This window comes from Drosophila grimshawi, unplaced genomic scaffold (assembly GCF_018153295.1).
Source record: "Drosophila grimshawi isolate 15287-2541.00 unplaced genomic scaffold, ASM1815329v1 contig_44, whole genome shotgun sequence".
NCBI classification, from domain to species: domain Eukaryota; kingdom Metazoa; phylum Arthropoda; class Insecta; order Diptera; family Drosophilidae; genus Drosophila; species Drosophila grimshawi.
Genome location: NW_025063240.1, coordinates 13,753,977 through 13,781,876, shown reverse-complemented (window position 1 = coordinate 13,781,876; position 27,900 = coordinate 13,753,977). Strand labels below are relative to the sequence as shown.

General features: G+C 42.1%; 2 protein-coding genes across 2 annotated transcripts; one reads left to right on the top strand and one right to left on the bottom strand.

Moving 5' to 3' along the window:
- Nucleotides 1-29: 29 nt before the first annotated feature.
- LOC6557913 (acyl-coenzyme A thioesterase 13) lies at nucleotides 30-632 on the top strand. Its single transcript, XM_001984298.3, has 2 exons — nucleotides 30-169; nucleotides 221-632. The coding sequence occupies exons 1-2, from the start codon at nucleotides 80-82 to the stop codon at nucleotides 560-562; spliced, it is 432 nt and encodes a 143-aa protein (XP_001984334.1). The 5' UTR covers nucleotides 30-79; the 3' UTR covers nucleotides 563-632.
- Nucleotides 571-27,880, bottom strand: LOC6558188 (peroxidasin). The gene is made up of 9 exons (XM_001984299.3): nucleotides 27,313-27,880; nucleotides 10,976-11,191; nucleotides 10,822-10,893; nucleotides 10,473-10,717; nucleotides 9,205-9,849; nucleotides 7,474-7,683; nucleotides 7,158-7,336; nucleotides 6,888-7,069; nucleotides 571-3,596 (listed from the first exon to the last, which is right to left on the bottom strand). The coding sequence occupies exons 1-9, from the start codon at nucleotides 27,495-27,497 to the stop codon at nucleotides 926-928; spliced, it is 4,605 nt and encodes a 1,534-aa protein (XP_001984335.1). The 5' UTR covers nucleotides 27,498-27,880; the 3' UTR covers nucleotides 571-925.
- Between the last annotated feature and the right edge of the window lie 20 nt (nucleotides 27,881-27,900).

The following is a 27,900-nucleotide window of genomic DNA, read 5'->3' as shown; positions in this document are numbered from 1 at the left end:
TGCAATAGCTCATCTCTACAACTGTTTGCACTTTTTCTTGTATTGTCACCCACACGTTTTGTAATAACATCAGAAAAAAATGGGGACGCGAAAAAAAGGTTTGGAATTTGCCAAACATATTTCAGAGATAATAGCTAAGGCAACGGGTTTTGAGCGGCACTTGGAAAAGGTATGGATTCTTTATAATGGATAAATCCCACTTTAACTGATCATTTCAAAGGTAAAAATACTTGATGGTGGCGATGGCCTTTGCACTGCCGAGTTTACGGTGGCGCCTGAGCATCTGAATAAAGTCGGTGGTTTGCATGGCGGGTACACAGCAACTTTGGTTGACATGATAACCACCTATGCTCTAATGTCCAAGCCCTGTCACCCAGGTGTCTCTGTGGACATCAATGTGAGTTACCTGAAAGCGGCACGCATCGGCGACGAGGTCCTCATCGAGGCCAATTTGGTGCGGGCAGGTAAAAACTTGGCCTTCATCGATTGCCAGCTGCGGCACAAGAAGGATAACTCTGTGATAGCCAAGGGATCTCATACGAAATATGTAAACTTTCAGTAGCGTGTCAAGTTTTGCTATTAATGTGCTTTATTGTTACATGTGTAGCAGTAAATGTTTAGTTAATTGTTAATTAATTGCTTGCTCTGTGTGCGTCATCGATTAGAGTTTATAGAGGGATTCCACAGGTTTAAGGTTCGTATATTTGTTTTATTCAACTTTAATCTTTGACACCATAAGTAAATTTTCCTCTTAATGGGATAAAAGACCAACGATAATTCTTGATAAAACAAGTCGATACAAGTCTCATCATTATATGTAAATGAGCCAGTGGAATCCGGCTATAAGTGTTAATGTGGCTACTAAGAATTACAGTTTTGATTAATCGTTAAGTCGATATGCAAATTGCTAAATCCTCAGCCCATCTCACTTAACCACCTTGGATTTGGTTGGCATTACGGGGCAGTGTGGACAACAGGCTTCTGGAGGAGTCAGTGGCTCAATGCCAGCCGGGCAGCTGACCTCGCCGCACTGTTGACGCAGACAGTTCACCTGTCCGTGGAAGCAGTTGCACTTGGTGCACACATCCGGTGTCCAAACCTCGTTGTTCAATCGCGTGGTGCCCTTATCATCGACGCAGTGGCTCCGCTTAGGCTTCACGGCGGCGGGCAGTGGTGCGGGCGCCAGTTGAACGATTTGTGCTACGGGCTCAGCATCAACAGCATTGCATGAATCCTCCAGCTTGCGCACTTTCTTGTGCAATTTCTTCAGCTCCTTCTGGAAGCTCCCAATAAGATCCTCCAAGCCGCTAACGCGTTCCTCATTCACTTCGTACAGAGCTTCCAGGGGGCTGTCATAACTTTCGGCAGCGGGCAGCTCCATCTCAGAGCTGTGGACATCACGCTTATTGCGCTGACTGCGCTTGGTGTACGTCTGCGGAACGTAGGAGTCAAAGATGGTTGGCAGGCTATTGCAGTTGCTGCACTCCTGCCACATATATAGATTAATGCCGGCGATGTCCTCGCACTGCTTGTAGCCGCCCTGATGCTTGGCCAGGATGAACACATTCTCTGTAACCTGATCGAAATTATCGCCCACATCGCACAGCACACGTCCCAAATTGGCCTGCTTGATCTGGACGAGCTGCTCGGGCAGGAAGATGCCCGGATTCTCATAGTAGAAACGATCACCATCACGCAGACGACGGAACTGCTCCACCAGCAAGCATTGGAAGAGCGCACCCACCTTGCCGCCCTCTACCTGATCCTCCAGTATACCACCTAGCCATACATCAATGTTGTCTGGATGACCATAGAGCTCACGTAGCTTCTGCCTGATTTCCGTATTGCTAATCTCCCCGGCCAAATCATCAAAGTCTTGTGCGACGGTCATATTACAGAACTTTCTATACACATTATAGCCGGGAATGCCATGATCTCGTCCACGCTGTATATTGATCGCAGCTAAGTCGAGAGCTACCGCGTGTGCCGTGTGGAACAGTTTCTCCGTGAGCTCCATATTGAGATTCTCATCGGGCTTCTTCAGCTTAGCGGGCACAGCTAGCATGCCGCGCAACAAAGGATCCACTCCGCCCTCGTAGGCCAGACGCCAGGGAGCAAAGAAGGCCTTGTGCAGCTGCAGATGTCCCTCGGGAATGGGCTGGAAGCTTGAGTTCAAACGATGCAATATAGGATTAATGATGGTGTGTCCAAAACGCAGTGCAGCCGTTGCAAACTCATTGGCAATGCTTGGATTTAGCTGAGGATTATAGCCACGATACTCGCCCAACATTTGCATGCCACTGTCGCCAATGATAAGGGGAAGCCACTGCTTAAAGGTGATGTGCTGCATCTGAGCGCCGACAATTTTGCGTGCCTCCTGATACAGTTGATCGCCATCCCAGTGTTTGTTAATCTTGTGCAGATTGCTCGCAATGCGATTGTGTTCCCTCATCCAGATCGTGTGCATGGCCAGCAGACCCACCTGCTCATTGACCCGTATATCGCCGGAGACAAAGCAGTTCATTTGGTTCTCATCCAGATTGCGGCGACAGTCCATGCCATCCTGTGGCGCAGCAAACGGCAACATATCCTTCTGCTTGGGGAAGTGCACGCCCACGCGCAGTAGTCCCTCCTCGGATGTCAGGTTGCGCAGCTCCTGGGCGAAGGGTGTATTATAGCCATAAATCTGTGAGGCATCGATATAGGCTGTCAGCTGATTGATCTGCTCGCGATGCTGCACACCGTCGAAGAACAGCGAGGTCATTCCAGAACCACAGATGGCACTGGAGCGTACCACATCAATGCAGCGACGATTTGTCACGCGTGGATCATTCGGGGGCACCTCAATGGGGTAGCAGGGCGGAGCAAATTCACAAGTCTTCTTGCAATCAACGCCATCCCAGCTTTCCGAACTAACCGAGGGTATGGCATGATCCAGATCGTGATCCAGAAACTGGCCCCACTGCATGACCATGTGGGTAATGCGTGCATCGGGCGTAATATCCTTGGTGGCCACCAGCGAGGTCGAGACGAGACGTGCACTTGGCTTTGGATGCCCTGCATAGAGGACACCCTTCGTCCAGCCCACGGGCATGCTAAAACCGTTCTCATAGATGGGTTGCGCCAGTCGCCTAAATGCCGTCAAGGATGCACCCCAAGTAGGATGAATTAGATTGTTGCAGGTGCCCTCAATGCTGCGATATTTTGAGTGGAAGCACATATCCGTACAGTTGGGCATCTCGCGATGCTCCTGGCAGCCCGACAGCTCCGCCACCAGATGCAAATGCTCACGGGACAGCAGATCCCTAAACTCATAGCGTTCGCTCTCCATGGTCAGATTATCGCCACGTTGCACATGCTTCCTAATATTCACCAGTGTGCGCTCATAGATTTCCGCGGCACGTGCCAACTGCCTGGCCTGGCCGGTGGGAAAGCGAAAGACACGCAATAAATCGCCATAGTTGGGTGGTGCTCGAGTGGAACGATTGGCGAACAACGTGTCCAGTGTATTGTTAATGGCCACATCGATTTCCTTGGCCGCCTCGGCAAAGGCAATGCGCACATAACGGTCGCCAGGCGCCAAATCTACATTGTTTCTGCAAAGAGATAATTTTTTGATAAGTTTAAAGTTTGGAAAGAAAGAAATTTGGGATTTTAAAGGCAGAACAGCCGCTATAACCATTTGTAGATATCTAGTCATGCCTACAAAGCGTAGCCATCGCAGTGGAAAATATGAACTATTTACGAACTAAAATCAGTTTAAAATTCAAAGCGTTACAAATGTTAAGCGACCAGTCTGTCGCTTATCTCACAAAAGCAAATTCCTTAATTAATATTACCAAAAAAAAAATGAAGCAAGACCAACTTTTTACATTCCACACTTTAATTGCAATTAATTTTTCCAAAGCGTCAGAAGTTCCTTAAAACTTCATTGTCGTTGTCTCATGAAAATCCAGAAGTAAACTAAATATTTTTTCTTTTTAGTTTCTAGTCTGGTTCTTTTTTTGATTTTAACCCAGCGGCAGTCGCTGAACTGGCAAGGAACAGAATTATGCCACACTTTTTGTTATTTGGTTTTGTTGGAAAAAAGGGAAAATCCGCGCCAAGCTCTGGTGCCAGGCTACAACAACGGCGGTATTAACAACAATTCATGCCTCTCATTCTCAGTTGGCGTTGCCATTGCCGTTAAAGGAATTTCCCTTTGGAAAGTTTCGCTGTGTAAACTTTGCCATTGTCGTCGTTGTAGGTAATAACTTAACGACCATAATACACCCTGTTGCACCACAGCCACTGCTCACGGCTTACCACTATCAACTATCGCATCGCACTACAGCAACTAAATGGCAACCACTGCCAGCCAACTACATACATATAATTCTCCCCATCTCCTCTGCCACCGCCACCGCCACCGCCATCGTCTGCACCTGCTCCCACCCTCCTTCTCTCCCATTTTGTGGTTGCGCTTTATCTGGCACACCAGGGTGTTTGTAAATACCCTAAACAGTTGTTTAACGTGGTCCTTTGAATTTGTTGTTTAAGTAGTTGGGGCTCGTATTTACAAACTTAAGTGGGAATTAAAGCAAGCAGAGATGGGCGATTGGCATGCTTACTCACTAATTCCAAGATTTTTATACAATTATTGACAGAACGGTATGCAAGTCTATTTCTAAATTCTATCTCACTCTCTTTGTATTAAAGCAAGTTACTCCACTCAGAAGTTAATCTTAATTGAAAATTATGCACAAAGGTCAAAAGGGTTTCATTTCCGAAATACTTAAGTTCAACTGATGAAGTGTTTACTTACTGCTATTTCTAAAGCTAATGCTTATAAATTTATTCATTCCATATCATATTTTGTATTCACTAACACAGTTACCAGAGTTGTTTAAAATAATAATATTAATATTTATTTTAATATGGGTCACGCAAGTTCCTTGTATATTAGCTGTAGAGTATCTAAAAAGTCCAGCTGCCAGCTTCTTCAGCATGCATGTGTGTGGCTTTTCTTGGCTTTTCAGCCACTTTATGTGTGTGTGTGTGAGTGTGTATGCCACATGCTGGGGCAATGGCAACGTATTTCCGGAGCCAGCATGCCCGGCACCATTTTCACCGTCTCCAATCACCCCGAGCATCCCAGCATCCCAGGATAAGCTTTTGTTTTACGCCAGCATTACCCACAACTTAGGCGGATTTCAGTAGATACTGCCTTTTGCTGCTTCTGCTGTCGTCGTAATTGTTGTTGCTGCAGGCTTTCAGCGGTTTTCGCTCATTTTTTTGTTGGCCTCAGCGACGGTGCCACCCCCGGCCGCCACAATTCCGTTAGCCATTCTTGGTCTGTGACTCAGCATAGTTTTTCACTTTTAACGTTTGCACGCCGCCTCCTTTTTTTTTATTTTGAAATTTTTTGCTTGTTTTCTTTGCTGTGGTCTAGCGGCTGAGGTTGGCACAGCGTAATGAGTAAAGTTTCTAATGCTGGTGGCGGCAACGCAACGTAAGCTGCTCCAGCATCCTGCCACAGCAGCAGTTATTGCTGCCACTGCTGCTGCATCTGGCAAGCGAACTAAATGACGCGTGCAAACAAAGCGTACGGAGAACACAGCACTCCCAATCTCATAGAAGTAAGCAGGTCATATGGAAGTTGGAAGATTGCTTCCAGCCTTATAGCTTTTACTGTTATAAAGGCGGTTTCTGCATTATGCATTTAAAAAATTGCTGCGTAAGCAACGCCTTTTTCTTGCCTTCGAATTGAACAGGATTTGTGGGCCTGTTTTGGTTTACCATTTTGTGCGGCTTTTGCTTTATCATGACCAGGGTAACAAATTGATTTACGGCTACATGTATGCAGCACACAGGCCCATTTGGCAACCATCTTGAATGGAACAAACGAATACACACACACTCACAGGCACACACACACACACACATACAAAAATAGAATCAGTTAAAGAAAACTAGATTCTTCTCAGTCCCATGAACAAGTTGTCAACTCAATTTCAATTTGGGCAATTTGGACAACTTGTGCGGTTGTCTCATCCTCAGAGAACACTTCTCTCCTCTTCTTCCTAGTCGCTATCTCTCTCTTTCTCTCTCTATTTTTCCCACTGTCTCTCTGTCTCTCATTCTGTGTCTGGTTGTCACGTTTCGAGTCCTGTGTTGGCACGTTTTTGCCAACGCCAACTGGCACAGCAACTTTGGTGCTTTCGTCGCCGCTTTTTGATGTCTTTTAGTGCATATTTTATATGCAGTTTAGCCAGCGGCACAGTGAAGCAAGACTGCTTTGCGAGCATTGTGAAAGGCAATTAAGGTAGGTTGAAGAAAAGTTCATCAATAATTAATTTGCCTGCCAGCTTTCTGCTTATGGGCCTAGGCAAACTTACACTACAAACTAAAATACCTTTCTTTTGCGAAAAGGCAAATCTGAGAAAGTCGAAGTTTAGTTACTATATAGATAATGGTTGCACATTTCATGTCAAAAATCATGTTCTGCCTTCAGTCTGAAAACTTTTTAACTAGTTTGCTTTAAGGCTTGTTTCGAAAGTGCACAGCGGACCTATTCGCACCATCTTGCTCTTCACAACTCACTTTACGAGAAGTTAAATCGCTCAAAAAACTCTGCTTTTGATATGTGCTTGCAGCACAGTGTTTGACCAGAAGTACTGTTATATTTGGCTTACTTTGGCGTTGCTCTTATGCGCTACCAAACTATTTTTCAATTAATTAAGCCAGCATTTTTTTCGCTACCCTAAATGTGTTTTAAGTGCGCTTGCCATCTGGCAGGCAAGGCATCTTTAGGTTTACTTTGAGACTGCTGCCAAAGTAGTTTGCCGTTTGAGCAAAAACTTGGCTCCTTGCGTTTCGATGTGCAAGTTTTTTTCTCCGCCACTCACCTGATGGTAACCAGAGCAGAGGCTGTTGCTCTTCCAAACTTATTCTTTAGCTGACACTCGTACCGTCCGCCATCCAAGATGGTCACATTCTTGACAAACAAACTGCCCGTGCCGCTTATTTGATATTTTTCCGTCAATTGCACGTTGGGATCGATAAGGCGTCCATCGCGTCGCCAAACAATCTGTGAATCGAAAGGCAAAAACAATGGCAAAGTTGAAGACGGACAACGGAAACGTCAACAAGTGGCGTTCAAGTTTTATTTCTTTTACCTGAAGTCCGGTCTCGTGATGCTCGGCCTGGCAGGGCAGCTCGATGGTGGTGCCCGTAATGGCCACCAAATTGCTGGGCTCAATGGCCAAACGCGGCGGTGTTTGTGAGTGCTCCACTTTAATGGTTGCCTCCACGCTCACCTCGCCATTCTCATTGCTCGCCGTGCAGCGGTAGACACCTACAATTTAAAACGACCGCTCTACATATACATTCATGCAAGTAAATATCGAGAGGGAGACAGAAAGAAAGAGAGAGGGAGCGAGAGAGAGAGAGAGGGGGAGGGACAGAGAGGGAGAGGGATATTGTTGCACTTACCCGCATGGTGGTCTTTGGCTGCGCTAACCACCAGTTCGGTGTTCTCATTCTCCAGCAGGAGGTCGACGGTGTTGCCAGAGAGTAAGGCAGCTCCATTCAATTGCCAGGTTATGGTGGGTAGAGGATTGCCATCGGCATCGCATTCCAGCACAAATGCTTTGCCCAGTTTGATTGTTTGGTTTTGCGGTGCCATTAAAATTTCGGGTAAATCTGCAACGAGAGTTGGCAACGAGGCGTATTTGAGTGATTTGAGCAATTTCTAACGCTCCAAATAACACCAGTAAAAGCGGCAGCAGTAGCACCAGTCGTGCCAGCAACAACAAAAGGAAAATTGTAGCTGCTGGTCAGTTTTCTATGCGTTCTTTTGTAGTTGTCGTTTTTGCATTTGACTCCATCGCTCCCCAAATTTCCATAGCATACTTTTTGGCGCGGCTCAAACAAGCTGGTCGCCATTTTTGTTTGCCGCTGGCTTGCGCTCGTGTGTGTGTGTGTGATTGCAGGGTTAATTATGGTAACCAAAGGCAGCAGCAACCTCAACATACCCTTGCCGCTTTCCCTGCCCCATTTGAAGTGCGTGCTACACTCGGGAATATGCGTCGAGTGCAAAATAGTTTATAATTTTTGCACTGAATTTGCAAAATAATGCGCGCATTTCGCACTTCATTTTATGCTGTGACCACAAATTATAATGAGCCATTGTGATTAAGGCGCTGACTGCACAATATATACATTTATGAAACACACGCCACCTGCCTGCCCCTCCCCATCACTCCATAAACTGCTGCCCGTATTTAATGCCATAAAAAGTACAGTCACGTCGCAGAGCTTGGCTAAGAAATTAAAGATATTAAAGCTTAAGTTTAAATCTACTTATACAGTTCACAATTTATGGCAATCGTTATTACGTGCTGCTCATAATATGGATCTGTACAATTATAATAGTACACTAAATATTATGAACCAACATAATTAAACTACTCGCTTATAGTATAATAATATTAATATGCTTGCTTTGTCGTGTGATTATAAATTAAAATGATTTTAAAGCTATTTCTGAAGAGAATTTCATTTCCCTTTGAGTAAAAAGTGTTTAGTTGATTTAAAAAAAAAAACAATTCAAAATATACAATTAAATATGAAATGGAAAGCAATAAAGGTGAACAAAATAGTCAACTAGCAATAAATTGTAGTTAAATGAAAAAGAAAAAACATAGATTTCAGTCAGAACGTTAAATAAAAACTCTGAACGTATATATATATATATATATATATATATATACATATGTTTATATATTTATATTTCAGTTAAGCTGCACACAATTAAAGCTCTGCATAAATAGGAAATACCTTTGTCCATTGGCAACTAAAAAACACAAAAAAAACAACACCATTCGAAACTCTTTGCCCGACCAATTAATCTTAAGCCTTGCCCCATGGTCTGCAATAAAAGTACTTTTATTTGAAGCCAATGGTAGTTGGCTTAAATCATGACGCTAATAGGCAACCGAAACAACAACAAAAAGTGTATAACCAAGTACCAGTTGGAGCATTTGTTGGTTTTATAAAGCTGGCAACCCAATACGAAATTAAATCGACTGCAAATTGCGTTAAACGCGACAGTTGTGACTGTGAAATGGAAACGCAGACATATATACAATATACGAGCATGGAGCGGGGTAGTAGTAGTAAACCGAATATGGACCTATTACGCCCCAAATGGATAGGACTCACCCTTGACTTCGATGCGGGCGGTGGCTTCAATGCTGCCCAGATGATTGTGTGCCTGGCAACGATACGTGCCCGCTGTCAACTGGCTGGGCTGGAGCAGAACGAGACTGCCGTTCGCCTGCAGCTGCAGTGTGGACGTGGACTGGGTCAGCTGGCGACCGTTGACGAACCATTGTATGTCTGGCTGTGGCCAGCCGCTGGCGGCGCAATCTAACAGCACGTGCTCGCCACCATGCAGTGCCACCACTTGGTCATGCGGCTGATGGGTGAAGCGCGGTGGCGCCAGTGTTGTATCCACATCCGCAATCGCATTCGCAGCGACATCCGCTGCCCATACCTGATTGCTGCCAGCCTGCTGGCTGTCCACATTGCTGACCATCAGTCGTACGGGCTGTGATTTGATCTCACCCATTTCATTGCGTGCTATGCACTCGTAGATGCCAATGTCATTGGACTGGACGCCACTGATTCGCAATGAGCCAGTGGGTAGGATCTGAATACGCGGCGACTGCTCTACACCGATCTCGTTGGTGTCGTGCATCCAGGTGAGCTCCGGTTTGGGTTGGCCCTCCACATTGCAGACCATGTCCACAGTGTCACCCGCCTGAACTTGCATATCCTGGGGTCCCTCTAGCAATCGTGGCTTGGCTGTGTGTAGTAATCGAAGTTCATACATGAATAATATTATTAAAATTATAATAACTGCCAGTGAATCTGCATTATATATAGCTATAGCAACTATAGCAGTTGAACAGCAATTCGACATCGAGCTACAAGCAAGCTTAAGCAAATTGTGCTGTTGTTGAAAAGCCGCAAATAAACTATTTAAATTTGAGTATGTAAAAACTTTTAAAGTTGGATTGGACACATAAAAAACTTGTGTTTTCATTGATTAAATATTTTTCACAGCCTGGCTAGGGTATACCCTGGTCGATTATTCCTGATAGAGCATTCTTACTTGAATAGCTTTCATGTACTGTCAAAGTGGTTTTGCTTGCACATTTTAAGCAGTTAATTAAATGATTTTCTTTTACTGTTTGTATTGCTATAAGTTAGTAAGCATCGTGTTTCGCAAGCACTCAATTCCCTATAGAAAATCTTTGAAATGCTTTTGCGGCTGTGTTGCAAGAGCTGATTAATTTTTAAACAGCTCATTCGTTGGCTGTCTGAAAAACGAGCTGGCGTCATTTGGCCAATAGACACCCACAGTGTCTGTTGCTGGTGCTGGTGTTGGTGCTGTTGCTGCTGCTGTTCCTGTTGCTGCCACTTACCGCATTGGAAATGCTGCTCCGAGAGGTCACTAAAACTGAACTGACGTTGCAGTGCAGACGGTTGAGCACAGTTCAAACTGATGGCCAGCCGTTGACGTTGTGCATCCTGATGCCACCGACGCCACAAGGAGTACACCCCGCAATTGCAATTAATCGGGTTGGCATCCAAACGCAAACGCTTCAGGCTGTGCAATTTGTTGAACATATCCAATGGAAGACTTGTCAGCTTGTTGTTGCGCAATGAACTGCAGCCAAATGAAAAATAAACCGAAAAATCGTTGAGATAACCTGCTGGAAAGAGAAAGCCGAAGGGAAACCGAAAGAGGGGTGGCAAAGCAAACGAACTTACAGGCTATACAAATGGGGTAAATTGTCAAAGAGTCCGGGTGGAAGTTGCCAAATATCATTGTCTTCCAGAAAGCTACATAGAGATATGAAAAGAAAATGGTGAGTTTTTTAATTAAGCTCGAACTCGATTTAAAATTGAAACTGTGTTTGCTTACAGTGTCTCCAAACGCGGCAACTGCTGAAAGACGCTGGCGGGTAATCGGCTTAGGCGATTTTTATGTAAATAGAGAAACCGCAACGACGATAGACCCTTGAATGCATTCTCGTGCACATAAGCCAGCTCGTTCTCATCCAGAAATAGTGTCGTCAGTTGACCAAGTTCATTGAATGCATTGGCCGGCAGCTCCTCAATGCGATTGAAGCGCAAATCTCTGCGAAATGACAGCGTTGAGGGAGAGATAGAAGCAAAAGCGTTTAGTTAAGGACACACTATTGTGGGTGATGGGTGGTCGTTGATTGGGTGGTAGTTCGTTTGGTGGCAGCAGCTCCATTTATAATGGACATAATGGTGCTGAGTGGTGAGTTTCGAGTGGATTGCTTCCCTTTTTGCAAATTCCATTTTGCTTGCACCAATTTGCTGCAAGTTGTTCGTTCTACGTACATGTGTCATGTCCACTATGAATGTGAGTTTGTGTATGTATGTTTCTGGGTGTGAATCTGTGTAACTGGGTCTAACAAGCGCCATATGCAATTAGTATGTTACTTGAGCACAAAATCAACACTAAAATGCTGACCATCTGCTGAAGACTCAAGTTTAAATTTACCAACAAAAAATCTACTGTCAGCCGAAAGCAAAAAGTTTGCAGCAAGAAAACATATCAGATTATCAAATAGTCCAGCTAATACTCGGCTAACGTACAAATGAATATTTAATCCTGCTATAAATGGCACATTTTCCAGCAGAATCCGAATCCTTTTGTATAATTAATATTTCAATAGATTAATACATTCATTAACGGCAGTTGCAATAACTCGAATCATTTTCATTCCATGACTGTCACAAATGTCACTTAAAGTCTACCCACAGCAGCTTTTTAGCCTGCTTAGAACTTGCTGTGAGTGATGTTTAAAAGCAAAGTAAATACTCATTTACAAAACATTTTACACACATTAAAAATTAATTAGGAAAAGTTGTGTGGCATAGTTTGTTTTTTTTTTTGCTTGGCGCATGAGAAGAGCACAGCCCAGCGATAAGCCTCAAACAGAAATATACCCCAACAATTACACACACATTCTCGGATGTTGGTCCACAACTGCGCTAACGGATCTCCCACATATGTTCGCGGTGCGCGACTTCCAAAACTTTCCGCCTAATGGCAACCAGTATGCAACGAGGCAAGGCTAACGACAACAGCACCACCAACACCACCAGCAACATGAAAAGCAACGGTAACAGCAGCAGCAGCAGAGGCAGCAGCAGCAGCTGAAAAAACTTTCTAATAAACTCTTTGGAGTTGGCAGTGAAAATAACAACAAAAACAGCAACAACAACAACCAGTGCAAGTTTAAACAACAACAACTCGTTAGGGTGTAAATTCAATGCGGAGGCAGCAACAACCAACAAGAACGACAACAACATTTTCTGTGTGATGGACTAATGCATACCCTAAGCTTAATGATTGTTTTTTGCATATTAAATTTAGTTAATGCAGTATATTTACTATAAATATATATATTATATTTAAATAAATTATAAAACACGTTTTGGAATTAAACCAATTTATACAAACAGTCATGGAAAAGAATACAAATAATTTTAAGAGTATTATTTGAGCTCGAAAAGGTTTCATATTCAATATGCTAAGCTGCCACAACAAAAGAATTAGTTGCGGGAATGTTTTCATAAACATTGTCTAAAATCCGACACTCTAATACCATACTTCATTATTTTATATATATATGTATTTATCCAACAAACTTGATTCAGAACAGGGTAGAGCAACAAAATACTAGCTGAAAAGTTTTCGCTCTGCACCAAATTAAAATTGAAAATTATACCAAACTGGTAATGCTGGCCAGCTTTAGTAACCGTTAGGAAAGGCCTCTGCTGTCGCTCTTGCCACAGCAGCAGCTCTGATGGTTGTAGTTGATGCAGTTATTGCAGTTGTTGTTCTAGTTGTTGCTGCTGCTGTGCAAGCGATAATTATGGCATAGGTTAGAGCAGGAGCAGGAGAAGAAGGGCGACGATGGCGACGATTTGCAACTGGAGCTGGGGCAGCAATTTAGTCCTAGTTTTGCGGAGTTGTCTAAACAAAAATTATGTTTTGTGGCTACTGTATACATGCAACCAAGGCACGGAGTGCAACAACAACAAACACAATAGACAGCTAACCCTAATTGGTGTCAGCGTTCTGTGCGTGGTTCTGCCCCAACTCATATGTATGTGTACCTGTGTGTGTGTGTGTGTGTGTTGTTGCTTAAGTGCATATGTTGCAGCTGAAGACGAACACACATAGAAAAAAAGGCAACACAAACAACAACTCACGACAACGAAAACAACTTAAAAATCCAGAGCAACACTAAAACCACTCACACGTACAGCTTTAGGGCTTCAGCAACAACGACAACAACGACAACAACATCAGCCAGCATTCACCGTGAGTGAGTGAAATATTCACACACACACTGAGGATGTAGACAGCGCCCAAATGCTGGCATATAAACAAAGACGCTGCTAGCGCTGCCTCTGTCGACGTCAGCGTCAACGTCGCTGTAGCTGTGGCCCGTCACGGTCGGTTCTTCTGAAAAGGACCCATGCCCCGGGGCCAGTCGCCCAACTTGGCAACCACATGCACATTGCGGGCAAGCACAGGACTCTCATTGAATGCAAAAAAAAAGAATGGGCCGAAGGAAGGGCGGAGGCTGGGTTGTTGGGAGGTGTAAGGCTGTAAGGTAGTTTGCATTGCAAAAACGACAACGATTTGTAAGTTGCCTGAGCATGTACTGCATGCTGGCAATTGTTGGCTGGTTGGTTTGCAACGAGATGCCTTTGTGCCGAGCATACCGGGAGCTTGATCCACTTTTTGCGCCAACTCTTACAAACTCCATTAGCCCCACCAACAGGCACTCAGCCAACAACTCACTGTGGTGCACTGTGACAAACGCCAGTGACTGACATACAGCCCGAGTGACAGAGTGTTTGAGAAGTCCGAGCAAATATCTTGCAACAGACAGACCATGAGTGACAAACTGAGAAGTTAAGGGTTTACTAAAGGAATGGACAAGTATCGTAGATAAGCCTAAAACAGAAAATATCAAAAAAGGAAATTATATTTACATAGTTGTTAGGGAATTATTTGGTAAAGACCACTCGGGTGGAAAGACCCGAGAAGACTGGGATTCGTACAATCGTCCAATATCTGACTTCTCTTATTATTGTTTTTTAAGCTGTAAAATGTTGTTAACTTTAATCATTTCTAATCTACGAACTCTGATTAATATGGTATTAAAACACTCTACTTAACTAAGTAGAAATGTTAAGAACCTTAACTTGATTTTTGGGATAAACAGTCTGAGAATACATCTATTTTTTCTGGTTTGGCAAAAGCTTTCAGCTTTCATTTACAGTTGACTTGTTTGTTGTACAACATTCTTCCCATGCCAGGACGTCAACTAGTTTATTTACTTTTGTAAATAGTAAACCAGCGAGTCATATTAAAAATTCTCTTCCAATTAAGTGAGTTTCTGCCCCACTGTGCATTGCTTTTCAGGCCTGCTGCTTCTACTGCTGCCGCTGCCACTGCTTCAACATTTACAGATTCTGTCTCTCTACACGCTGTCGCACTTGGGCTGCGTTGAGCTGAGCAGTGCCCAACACGCCCTTCTGGAGACGTGTGACAAACGATGGGTCCACTCAATGCACATATTACAAAAGAGCGAGAGTCCTGGGCCTTAGTCAGCAGCTGCCATGGTTCTTCTGCTCCTTTTGCTTTTACTTTCGACCCTCTTACAGTGTGTGCGGGTGCGTGTGTGTTTGTACGGGTGTGTGTGTGTGTATGCGTATGTATTTGTGCCAGTTCCAGGCCGGCATAGTTTGCTTGTCAGTTGCGCAACTATTTGTCGAACATCAGCTGGAGCGGCTGCAGAGCCAGCAGCAGCAGCAGCAACAAAAAATGGCTCCAGTGCCTCTTCTGCTCCTGTTCAAAGCCCAACCACAAATAACACTAACCTGACACGGCTACCTGCTGGGATGCATCATTTCAATCAGAAGGCAAGCCACTCCACAAGCGTCTACCCTGCGCTATAAACCCACCGCTTCTGTGCACGCAAGGAAATTGCATTTTTATGTTTCGAGACAGTTGCGAGAGCTCCGAACTGGTTTTGATAATAACAATTGCATTCGAGCTGAGTTTTACATTTTTGTTGTTGTTGTTCAAAATTCCAATTAAATTGATGCGCATATAAGCCCGGACACTTACACACACACACATACGCCACACATATGCCACAGGCATGGGCCAGGCACTTCCGTTCCTGGAGAGCTCGGTCGCTCTTTCGCTCGTTCTGCGTCCATCTATGGCATCCATCTATGTCTGCACTTAATTAATGCATATTATTGACAAAAGCATTGCTTGTTCGAATATGTTTGTCTATTCATGCATGCCTGGACTCAAACAAGCAGACACACACACGCACACACAGACGATGCATATATGCAATTGTTACGTATACGCTTTGATGTCCGTGCCGAGAATTTATGGTTTGCCCCAAAACTAAAGCCAAGCGTTGAGCCAGACAGCAAATTGTATGAAAACAATTATTGTTGCGCCAACTAACGGTTAGCCAACCAATTGTTCGAGTGTGTGTGTGTGGCAGTGTGTATGCTAGCGTGCCAGTGTACCGCAACACGGTCCTCACACTGCCAAGCCACGCCTGGCGTGCGGCTAAGGTGTGCCGGCAACGACTCGAAAACATGATGCGTTCATACAACTGGTGTTGAACTATTTAGTGGGTTTACAAATTTTTGAATTCAATTAGTTGTACAAATTAGTGACGCAAAAGCCACAACAACTGAATTAGTGCATTAGTGAGAGAGACTGACGAGCAATGCGACTGGCGAGTGATTTCCGTGCGGTACTCAAAAGGATAACATTTTTTATAAAAATCAACAGATATTTAAAATAATATATTTAAAATGAATTGATCAACAAGGGCTTTAATCACAGTCGTATAAATTCTTCATTAAATTCATCTGCTTCTGTCTGTAAACATAAAATATAGCATCAATGAATTTCAATTGTCTGCCTCGTAAATGCCATAAAACACTCTCTTCAAACTTCAAATTACTTAATTCAAGTTGCTTAGTGCACTTATACGCCCATTGCATTACACTCATTTCCTCCGCCCAGCATCATCATCATTTAGATATAAAATTCTGCCTTACAAAATGCATTTGTCTAACGTGCAGCGGCCGTTAGTTTTATCATTTAGTACGTACATAATATAAACGGCTTTCATTATTGTTAAACTTTCTTATTTTATACTTTGCCATAATGCCACACTACTCTGCATGTGTGGGTGGATGGTGCATGGATTTATCATCTGCTCTTCAGCGCCGTGTGGTATGCAACATAAAAATAAAAACCCGATAAATATGCGCTTTTTATTTGTGCAGACTGAGCACGCAGCGCCTCTTGCATCGCAATTTTGTCCCCTTAGCCACGACCCGACCCTTTGTTCCCCCTCTTTACTGCGTGAACGGTGCTTGTGGGCGTGGCACGTAGTCGCCCGCCGCTCACAGTCCTCCTAAAGTCCGTGCGAGGCCAAGCTCATGTTTCGTTATTAAGGTATATTTGTCGTTGTCGCTTGTCTCCGTTGCAGACGATGCTGCTGTTGTCTCTGATTATGATTTGTCTGGCTTAAGCACACACACATAGTCTCCCTCACACACACACATGTGTACTACATACAGTGGCATCAGCTTAGGCATCATCTTATGACGCCCTTCTTTACGCCCTTTTCTCTGTTATGCTGCTCTCTGGGCTGCCTTTATGGCAAATGTGACAATAAAAACAAGATGTAACTTTAGCTTTGGTACACGACAAACAGCCCGGACAACAGAGACATAAGCATACACGCAAACACACACACACACACACGCATACTCATGCATCGCACATTATTGTCATAACATGGCTTACGAACACGCAAATAACAAGCAGCAACAACTACAATAACAACAAAGAAAAATACAATAAGATGCATTGCTACAGCTAAGATTGACAGACTTTCAGATACCCTAGAGCATTAAAAATTAAAGCTATGATTGCCACTAAGCTTTTGCTGCAGCTTTTTCATATGTACATAAAAAATCAGATGTGCTTTGACACCTACGCTATGTCAGAAATGGAGAGCTTCTCATTGCTCAACACACGCAATGTGCTTGTTTCAAATGCATAACAGCCGATGGCACAGCATACCCCTTTTAGCAATTCCAACTATGACAGCCATAACAATAATAAAACACGTTTGCAAAGGTATTTTGCATCATGCCAGGATCCACAGAGCTCCTGTGCCGCCTTCTGTTGCAAGGGTTGCCCAGGTGATTTTTGACTGACAGGCGATACACACACAGACGAAGACTCATGACAATTGTCAACTGTACAGTTACATATGTGTATATGATTGCTATAAGCCGCAGCTGCAGCCAGACACTTGGTAATGCAATTTGAGTCAGCGCCTACAAACCGATGCAATCATACCCACCCAAGCCACCCAAGCCACCCCAGCCACTAGCCACAACAATGTCATTTATTTTTGTATGCTGGCGTTTTATTATTATTAAACAAAAGCCACTGCTGCTGTATTGCTCTCAGCAGCCCCGCCCGGCTTATATTGTTGCCAGTCTTGAGTCTGCTTGACATTGTTTACCTTGTTTTGTTGGCTTACGTAAAAGTTGAGCTTGTCAGTCATGTCAGTCTCTTTGTCACTCGGTCAGTTCCCGACCAAAGAATCTCTGCCTCTGCGCAGCTGCAGTTGCCCCAAATGCTGTGCCACTGTTTTGAGCTGTAGCTGGGATTCAATTTGATTTGTTTGTTTACTTCATGCCCACATACATTAGCCAACTCTCTAAGGAGAATGTGTGTGTGTGTGTGCTAAACTGTAAATGTAATTGTGTCCAGTTGGCCTTTGCTATTATCTTAGTACTTAGAGCACTTTAAATAATTACCTTGGAGTTGCTGCATGCATAAAGTTCTTTGTTCAGTTGCATTTCAATGTACCTCGATCAACTTGCCTCGTTGCTGTTTCGCCTAATTTGGACAGCTCAAAGCTGTTTGTTGAGCTCCGTTTCTGAGAGCTTTGTCCACCGCACATAAAATATGTGTGATGTAGGTTTTTGTGGTAACCAGAGGAAAAATATTGAATTTCTTGTTTTAGGCAGAAACCATTTGTAAGAAGAAAAGGAAACCACAAATGTAAATAGCATTATAATCGGCTTTGACACCTTTACTTTTTACTTGGAAACTTGTGCATTTCTCTAGCTAAGCTAAGAATTTATTCTAAGAAAAAAAAGGATGACAAAAATTAAGTTAAGACAACTAATTGATATCAATTTATCCAATTGCCAATGGTCAAAAGAATATTATTGATCTCAAGCTCAATTGATGCTTTGAATAGCATTTAAAGTTGCTCTGCATTCAAAGTAGTAATTTTTCAATCAGACGTTTATTTCAACACAAACAATTTAATAAAGCAGTGAAATAAATTTTATACGCATATTAAACCGTTTCCAATTGAATAGTACGCTGATTTCAATGCATTTTCATATTATTTTTATATACAGTTATATATATATATATATATATATATATATATTTTCGACGCTTCAAATAAAATTTCAGTTGGCTTCAACTCGAAGCGCCAAAACTACGCCATGCTCAACATATAAATCCTGCAGTATAATTGAATTTCACACATTACACTGCACAAAAAAAAAATAATAAAAATAAAATAAAAAAAACAACGAAAAAATCACTAAAAACATAGCAAAAATTGCCAAAAATAAGAGACGAAAGTTTAAATAAAATTTATTTCAACAGAAATACAAGCACATGCAGACACACATCCACACACCCCCACACACCCCCACACACACACGCACACACACACGACTGTAAACGTGAAAATTATAACTGAAAATGGAGCCCACTTTCCTGCTGGGGCGCCACTTAAACTATAGAACTGTTGCCAAACAGTTGCTGGGCTCCGCTGAAAGCAGCTTAGCCAGCACACCTACACACACACACACGCACAGATACATACCTACACACGTGTGTGCACATTTACACCTGTAGCAATGTCGGATGGCAATCGCAGTGGCCAGCGGCAGCGTGGCAAACGTGGAAAATGTGGAAAACGTGGCACAAAAACATTAGCAGCTAAGAATACAGAAAAGTGGCATTCAGCCGCCAGCGATAAGAGCAATGCAATGTCGAGCATTATTTACTGAAGGAGTGGCAAGGGGATGGCAGCGGCAGAGGCGGCCCAGTTGAATAGACAGTTCGAGAGCTTGGGAATTTGTTGACTAACGGCTTGCAGTCTCCCTTTTTTTTTGCAGGTTTTTCTTCTGAAATAAAAAGACTACGTAACGCAAGTTTTGATGCTACTTGCTTATTTTTTGTTTCTAGCCACGCCAAGTGAATTTTTGCTGGCAATGCACGTGGCTCCGAAAGTTTACCGTTGCCTCAAAAAAAAATAAATGCTGCTGCTGCTGCTGTGGTTGCTTCTTCAGTTGAAGCGTGTTATGGCCCAAACCACAAACCTCAACATTGCCTTCCTCCCCTCACCTTCCCCCTTCCCGTCAAGTCAATTGAAGGCGCGCTGGTTTATTTTGTGTAGTTTGCGATTTTTCCCTATAATTTTGTAGTGGCGCTGCATTTAACGCACAAGCATCCAGCCTGCATTTACAGGAAGGAAATGCCATGTCGCCGCTAAAACCGGGTTAGCTTACATAATGGCAACATTGACGACAACGTTTTCCTTCCGTTGTGCAGCAGGAGACCTGCCAGCTTCCTTGCGCATATCCTCCCAGGCCATTACGCTTCGTCGCTTATTGGACATAATTACTGAAAATAACAATTTACGCCTGTAAATGGAAGGAGTGGCGAAGAAAGAGGCGAGGAGAGAGTGAGGTCACTTGTGAGGTGGCTGGCTGAGGTCACTTGTGCGTAGCCACAGCGACAACACAGATAAGTGCAACAATGCAGCTGCAGCAACAGGGCGATGAGGAGGAGGAGGACGAGAACCGTGGACGAAGCCAAGCACGACAACATATCAATTCCGTGTGAGCGAGCAGGAATTTCTTGTTGATGTGGGAGTTGTAGTCCTTCCTGGTTGTTGGTGTTGTTTCTGTTTTTGCCGTTGCTTCTATTGTTATTGTTATTGGCGGTATTCATGGTCAGTGCAGAAAGCGCCTTGTTTATCGTTTACACTTCGACGAAGCCGTTGGGCTTTTTTCTAACTGTGTGTGTATAAAGCAGTTGTTTCACTTTAAGTGAACCGTTTTAATTCGAGCCTTAAAGAGCTTAAATTAATACAATTTGTGGAAATTATCTGAATGGCCAAAAACTGCTTAACTTCAGCTTGCCGATTAGTATAAATTACATATAATATTTGCTTATAATGGAAACGCAAGACACAAAATTGCATCCTGATATGAAAAACGGATATTTTGGCAACCAAACCAAGTCGCAATTTATGTAGTTGAATAACCTAGAGTGAAACATGAACTATGCACTTATTATTATTATTTTCTTATTGTATTTTTTCTAAGTAGTTTTAAGTAGTTCTGTCAATTTAATGACTTTCCAACTTGTAAAACTCAATATTAATAAACTCTATATATTTTTGCATTGCTCATCAATTAAATGCTTCAAAAAGCTTTAAAAAAAATGTTTTCTAACGTTTCAAGCAAAAAGTTTCATTAATTTCTTAAGCAATTTAACAATTTTTCAATGCACTTATTTAGCTTCCTTTTGATACGTTTGCCTTGCAAGAGCAGCCTTCCGTTTACTTCCGCTGTATTAATGGCCGCGTCGTTTGCCCCCACACCAACTACTTACCTACTTAGCTACCTGTACATAAGACTAACGGGATACTTAATCTTAGTCACGTTGCTAACCACATTACCATTTGGCGCTTTTATAAAACGATATCTGCCTGACATCAAAATAAAAGTCTCATTAATAATATGACGTATACGCAACGTGCTTGGTTGACTGCAGCAGCAAGTTGCTGAAGTACAAAGCTGACCCGCAGCCAATTGACATGCCAAACAGCTGTTACCCGCCGACAATCACCTCCCCCATCACTCTACACCATCGACATCTGCCGAAGCTGTTACCTTAACATTATTATGCGTCTGTCTATCACATTTCAAAAATGGAATGCAGGAAACGTGGCGCGCCACTTTGGCTTAGTTACTTAGTTTGCCGCCTGGTCGAACAGCATATTTTTCCCAGGCGCACTCCTCCTCCACCCACCAATCCCCTCTCTTTTTCGCTCTCTCTCTCTTTGCTTCTGCTGTCGACTTACCTATGCCGTGATGGCATCTTCAGCAGGAGCGGCAGTAGCCACTTCTTTAGCTCTACAATTGGCGCACATTTACTTTGGCTACAAGCGTTTTTTTTTACTGTTACCCTCTCTTACTGTCTCCCTCATTTCCTTCTACCACTCCCTCTCCCTCCTTCTCTCTCTCGCTCTCTCTCTCTTTCAATATTCGTTACTATAGCATACTTATGGGCTGCTGGTTCCTTATGCTTGACCAGTCGCTGCTGCAGTTTCCATTCCCCAGCCTCGCTGCCGGGCACATGCCGATTGCTCCACTTTGACATGTTTGAGCTGCTGTTCCTATCTGGCAGTCACTGTAGCCTCTTTGAACCCCTCCCCCAACCTCTCCCGCTCCCGCTGGCAACTACAAAAATAACTTTGCTTATAGATTGTGGCATGTGTTTGTGAGTTGTTGCCGTAAAGCTATCACAGCGACTACTTTTGCATTCTGTGCTCTCTGCACTAACGAGCATGCGAAATGACAAAGCTAGTGGGCGTGGCAGAGGCAGGGGCGGAAGCGTCTGTGAAACGAAGCAAGTGCCACTTTGCTGCAGCATTAAAGCAAAAGAAATCGGATCTAACGAAAACTTTAAATGCAAATTGCTCAGTGTGACGAGACAAAGAGACGCGAGACAAAGAGAGACGGAGACAAAGAGAGAGAGAGAGAGGGAGGGAAAGAGACAAAGATGCTTGCCCTTGTTCTTCTCAAAGTACTGCAGGCGAAATCAATAGCAGATTTTTCTCAAAGATTTATGTCAAAGTGACAAGCTTGAAAAGTCTAAACCCTCCCACTCCCCCACCCCCCACCCTTTCCTCTTCTCCCTTTCAAATCCCTGCTCCACCTTTCGGAAACACTTTGAAGTGCATTAAAAATGCATACGATGTGATTGGCATGCAAAGTTTTATGTGGTAAACAACTGAGATCTAGGATATGGGATCTGGGAATTACGATTGAGGCTTTGCTGCCTTTTCATGCTTCACTTTAACTAATTTGCTGCACATGGGTATTTTATTTCAGGTCGGACGTTTCATTTGCATAATTGCAAATCAAATTGCAATTTGTGCATTGTTCGAACTTCGAAGTGGTCAGTAAATCCACACGCAAACACTCACACACGTATGCACATCAATTTTATTTCATTTTTATGCAAATGCAGAAAGGTTCAACAATTGAAAAGTCAACCCAGACACAGGCAACAAAAACTGTGTGTGGCCACGGAGAGGAAGGCAACCAAAAAACATTAATCATTTCAAAAATCACATATCCATTGGTAGAAGCTGTAATGCCCTCTTTTTACTTAATCCTTAATATCCCACTTCCATACACATTAATAAATCCAATTCAGTGAACTGACAAAAAATGACATAAAATAAGGCTCAAATTCATGTTAAAATTATATCCTCAAAACGTATCAATGGAGAAATGTCAAATCTTTCCACATCCATTGTTTTGTGAAAACTGAACTGATTTTCAAAAACCAGGACCTTATATGATTTTATCTATCATTATATCATTTATTTTCATGTTAAAATTATACCCTGAAAAAGTAACTGAAGAGTGGAGTCCATTCTTTAAAGAGCCAGAACATTGTCGAATCGGAATATCAATACAAATATATACATCGTTGACTGTATAAAGTTCAAGCAAGTGATATCTGTAAAGTAAGCGAATACACAGTTGCTCTTTGTATTTTTTCTGTAAAATAACAAGCGACAACAGCGTACAATTGATGATGTTATCCGAGCCTTCACCTGTTCGAGTGTATTGCCCAGCGGCATTTAATATGATCCTCCATGCTGAGTTTACTTTCAGCACATTCTCTCAATGCCAATGGGATGGTGAAGATTGTGGTTATTTTGTTCTAACAACGGTACCACTATCAGAATGTGTTTACAATAACTTTTCAATATTTGCAGCACGGGAAAATAAACTGCAAATGTGAATACAAAACTGCAACCGAAATGGGTGACATCACCAAAAAAAAAAAAAAACACAAAAAATCCGTACTCTGTGGCATGCAAAAAGTAAATTTATGCATATTTAATAATAACATACAATATTTTGTCCTGCCAGGCAGCCGGGCAGGCAGACGGTTGTGGGATGTGTGCAAAGTGGAGCAACAGCAACAGCAGCAACAAGGATGAACAAGCCATTTCTCACGCATAAGTGCTTCGTAATATAACATGACGAAATGAGGAAATGATAAAGGGGAGTCATGGAGCCTGGCAGTGGGAGGCAGGCATGCAAGCAGCCGCACAATATTTTCAGCTGGCAAAAAATAGTTTTAGTATGGGGGTCATGCAAAGCTGAGCACTGGGCTGGGCACTAATCAAACTTTTTAATATGCCGAGCATGCAACGTGTGGCGACTTTTGTTTTGATAATGCACCGCACAGCATGAGATAACTACACACACACACACATCTGTGTATGTAAAGATACATAATAACCGTTATGAGTGTGCAGGCCACATTTACATACATATGCGAGATATATGCATATCGTATATAGCACATCTGCCTGGCTCCAACTGCGTTTTATGTGGCAGATATGCAGAGTTCCCAAGCTGTATCAGTAGCTGCAGCATCAGGATGCACAGGAGCAGGATCTAAACTCAGCGAAAAAATAATCAAGGGAATAATTTCATAATTCAATACATTTCTAATTTGTATAATTCCTTTTAATAATAGGGATAAATTTGGCTTTAAACTGGTACTGATGTTTCTTAAATAAAGAAATTGACTTTTTAAGCTTTCAATTTAATCGTGACTTAATTGATAATGCTTTAATAAAAAACTTTAGCCATTGAATTAAGAACGAAAATACTTTACAATTCTTTTTCGTACAAAAATACATTTTATAAGGTTATCGTATTTATATATTTGAGAACATCCACAAACGTTGTATAATTAAAATTTTAAGAACAAAAAGGTGTTTAGCTTCTTAAAAGTGGTTTTCTCTGAGTGCACACATAATGACAAACTAACTGACTCCAGCCGGAAATGGGCAGCGTTCTAAGCGGCTGCTTGGCCCAAGATATCTTATACATATATTCTTTCAAATTATATATATTTACGTGTACATATATATACATATATATATATACAGTCGTTGTATATAAAAGCGGACCAAGCTGAAATGCATCATCATGAAATGAAATCAAGTGCATTTATTTAGCAGAGAGAAGAAAAAGTGTACAAATAGAATTTGCTCAACGCCTCAGCTTGTGTGTATGAGTAGTGTGTGTGTGATGTGTGTGGGTGTAGAAGATGAATGATGGCAGAGGCAGCGGCATATGTTAAACATATACATACAACTTGCCTCCATTTAGTTGAAAGTTTAAATACGCGCACCGGGGGGCAAAAAGTCAAAAAGGTGGCGTTTTTGTATTCGCGTTCAACATTTGAGTTTGTGTATGCGAATAGAAAGAGAGCAAGTATTTTGGCGAGTTGGACAAAGAAAAACCATCGAACACTGAATGATGAACAGCCAGTAAAGGAAACTTGTGTGGCATAGGCCTTGGCACATTTCCACAGTTAAATATGGAAAATTCACTTTAAATTGAATTGCAAACATACAGGTGAGTTAGGGAACAGCATATATTAAAATATATACATATTATATATGGCAGAACACAAAAAATAAAGTCCGATTTTATCATCCTATTTCAATCTTCTACATTTGTTTTTTGACTTGTGCCTTTTCAATTCTTATGTGTGCACCATCTTTAAATATAATCTGGCTTTTTTTTTTGCATTTGTTGCTTGTGTCTTTATCTGTGTCTCTCTCTCTCTTTCTGTCTGTCTCTCTCTCTCTTTCTCTCTCTCTTTTATCTCACACTCATGCATATTAGTCTTTTCATCACATGAGGCACACAACTACAGATTCACACGAGCAAAAAGTGTAAACAAATTTGAAGCCATTAACAAAATTAAAGCAAACAAATGAAAGAACTGCTAATCTTACTCGACTTGGACATATTTGCAAAAAGTAAACATAGAATTAACTGCAAAAGCTCTTAATGCAACTGCATTCAAATAAATCAGCTTATATTGAAATGGTATTTCAGAGAGTGCTTGAATATCGACGTTTGCCACGAAATCTAAGCAAAATTGGATAATATATTCAAAAATATTTTCAATATTTTAAATATTAGCTTTACACTACCTTTTCCAAATGGGTGACAAAATGTTAATTTAAGTTGTCCTGAAATTTAATTTTTAAAAAATGTACCTTCGCTAAAATGGTAAGGAAATCTTATCTCAAATACTCTTATAACAATTTAAGCATGAGAAATTTTAAAAAGTGTCGTTTCTACTAGTTTGCTATATAATTTTTTATATTATTTTTCTATATTTTTTAGCTGAAGTCTAATATACCCCTTAGTGCCATCCACAGCACACAGGGTATAGAAAATTCCACACAATTCAAGATCATAGCATGTGCGTTCCACAAACTGAATCACGAATCTCATGCATATCTCTAGTATGACACTAGTATTAATGCATTTGGGGCCTGCTGGAAGCTTCATGTGCGACATGTGTTAAATGCTGAATTTCAAATACATATATAAAGAGAGACAGCGAGAGAGAGAGAGAGAGAGAGAGAGAGAGACATAGCAATGGAAGTGAAAAACTACCAAACATACGAAATTGTTGCTGCAGGCAGTCAACAATTATATTTATATGGCACATTTAGCTAAACAGAAAACTGTCGGAAAACAAAAGGCAACAAATTAATTTAATCTGTCACAAAACAAATTAAAACGCAAGAATGAAATGTGCAATTATTGCTGGCAACCCATGATTAATAATGCATACAACATCTTTTCTATAAATTTAGGTTGATTGAAAAGAAATAAAAGTTGCACGTGCTAAAGGGCAAGTGAGTGGAAAAATATATATTTTTAGAATCTAATGTGTGGAAAAATTGTAGAAAATACTAATTGAGATTTAATCAGATGATGTGGGTAGATTACAGTAAACACTCTGAGAGAAAGGATATTATAAATTTTTCTACTATTATAGTAATATTTCTAGACATTCCCTACCAACATTTTAAACTGCCATAGCTTGAACCGAAACTCAATCAAATTTTTAATATCAAAAGCATAATAGTTAACAATTAAAAGAACAAAGAGAACTCATTTAAATTATATAAATTCAGGCAAACAGATTTAATTCGGAATGAACAGCAAATTAATAAACCTCTATTTACTCATTCCCGTTGAGCTCATTCCCAAATGACAATTATCATTTTCTTATCACGCCCACTTGCCAGATGCAGAGACAACTTGCAACTGCAAATCTGTCACAAATTGAATTCGTTGCACATTAGTACAGACATCTTTATTCTTGCACTGTTTTTTGCAGTCGACACTGAGTTCGACATGCGGCATGGAATTGGTGGCAGCCTATCCCATGCATAAATATGCATATGCTCCACAAACATTTTACTAAGTCGAGCCACCCCCAGACACCCGCTCAGACCCCTTCTGTTCTGCATGAAACTTTGGCCGAAATTCATGGGGAAAACTGCTGACATTTGGAAAATAAATGCAGCGTCAGTGAAATATTTCGCATGCATACAAATCGCGACGCGGATGCCGCGCGATATGATAAATATACAAATTCTCTCGCTGCTGCCACAGTTAAACAACGTTTAATTGAGTCAACACGCAGCAGATGGGGGGATGGTGGATAAGGAAAGGGGGAAGCAGATGTTTGCTGGAGGAAGTCTTCAAATTAACGCCGGCAACAGCTTCAGCATCAGAATCAGCGTCAGAGAGACAGTGATAGTGAGAGAAGCACATTAAAAACTAATTTATGGATTTGCCAGAAGCCAAACTTGCTATGATTTATGCACGCAAACCAGCGAGTACCAAACCAGACTCCCAAACCCCCCCCCCCAAAAAAAAAAACACCTCTCGACGCGTTGAACTTACAGCACTTTGATATCCTTTGGCAGTTGTTTGGGCAGCGCGGTGAGTCGGGCGCGAATGCAGCGAACTGTGCCCGGGAGGCAAGTGCAACCGCTGGGGCAGTTCACCCACTGTCCGTTGGCGAGTTGGACAACGCTGGCCAGGCACACGGCAACAGCAGCCAGCAGTTGCCAGCAGTGCCAGCGCATCTTGTTTTCGATGATTAATCGGTGAGCAGAGCAACCAAAACGAGCAACTGAATGTCTTCAAGTGCAACTCGAAACTGTCGCTTGGCTGATGACAACAAACAAACAAAACGAAACTTTTTGCCGGGCGAGAAGTGGATGACACGATTCCAAAAACTAACAAAAACAAAAGCGAACAGCCTGCGATGATAAACGGCACAGTAAAACGGAAGTGTGCTTCGACTAGTTTTGTTTTTTAAGATAGTTCACTTATAGCTTGGACTTCTTTGGTTTATCACCACAACTCTTATCACTCTGAAAAGTTTACACGCTCAGTTTCGTTCGCGTTTCTTTTGCGACCCGCAAATAGCAGCAAGCAGTTTTGTTCTTTTTTTTCCTTTTTGGTTGGTTTTATTATTTTTTTGGA

Excerpts from the sequence above, each read along its gene's own strand:
- LOC6558188 (XM_001984299.3), bottom strand. The coding sequence starts at position 27,497 with ATGCGCTGGCACTGCTGGCAACTGCTGGCTGCTGTTGCCGTGTGCCTG. Across the intron at positions 7,684-9,204 it reads CGCCCGCATCGAAGTCAAGG|ATTTACCCGAAATTTTAATG; the intron begins GTGAGTCCTATC and ends CTCTCGTTGCAG. Across the intron at positions 7,070-7,157 it reads ATCACGAGACCGGACTTCAG|ATTGTTTGGCGACGCGATGG; the intron begins GTAAAAGAAATA and ends TTCGATTCACAG.
- LOC6557913 (XM_001984298.3), top strand. The coding sequence starts at position 80 with ATGGGGACGCGAAAAAAAGGTTTGGAATTTGCCAAACATATTTCAGAG. Across the intron at positions 170-220 it reads TTGAGCGGCACTTGGAAAAG|GTAAAAATACTTGATGGTGG; the intron begins GTATGGATTCTT and ends ATCATTTCAAAG.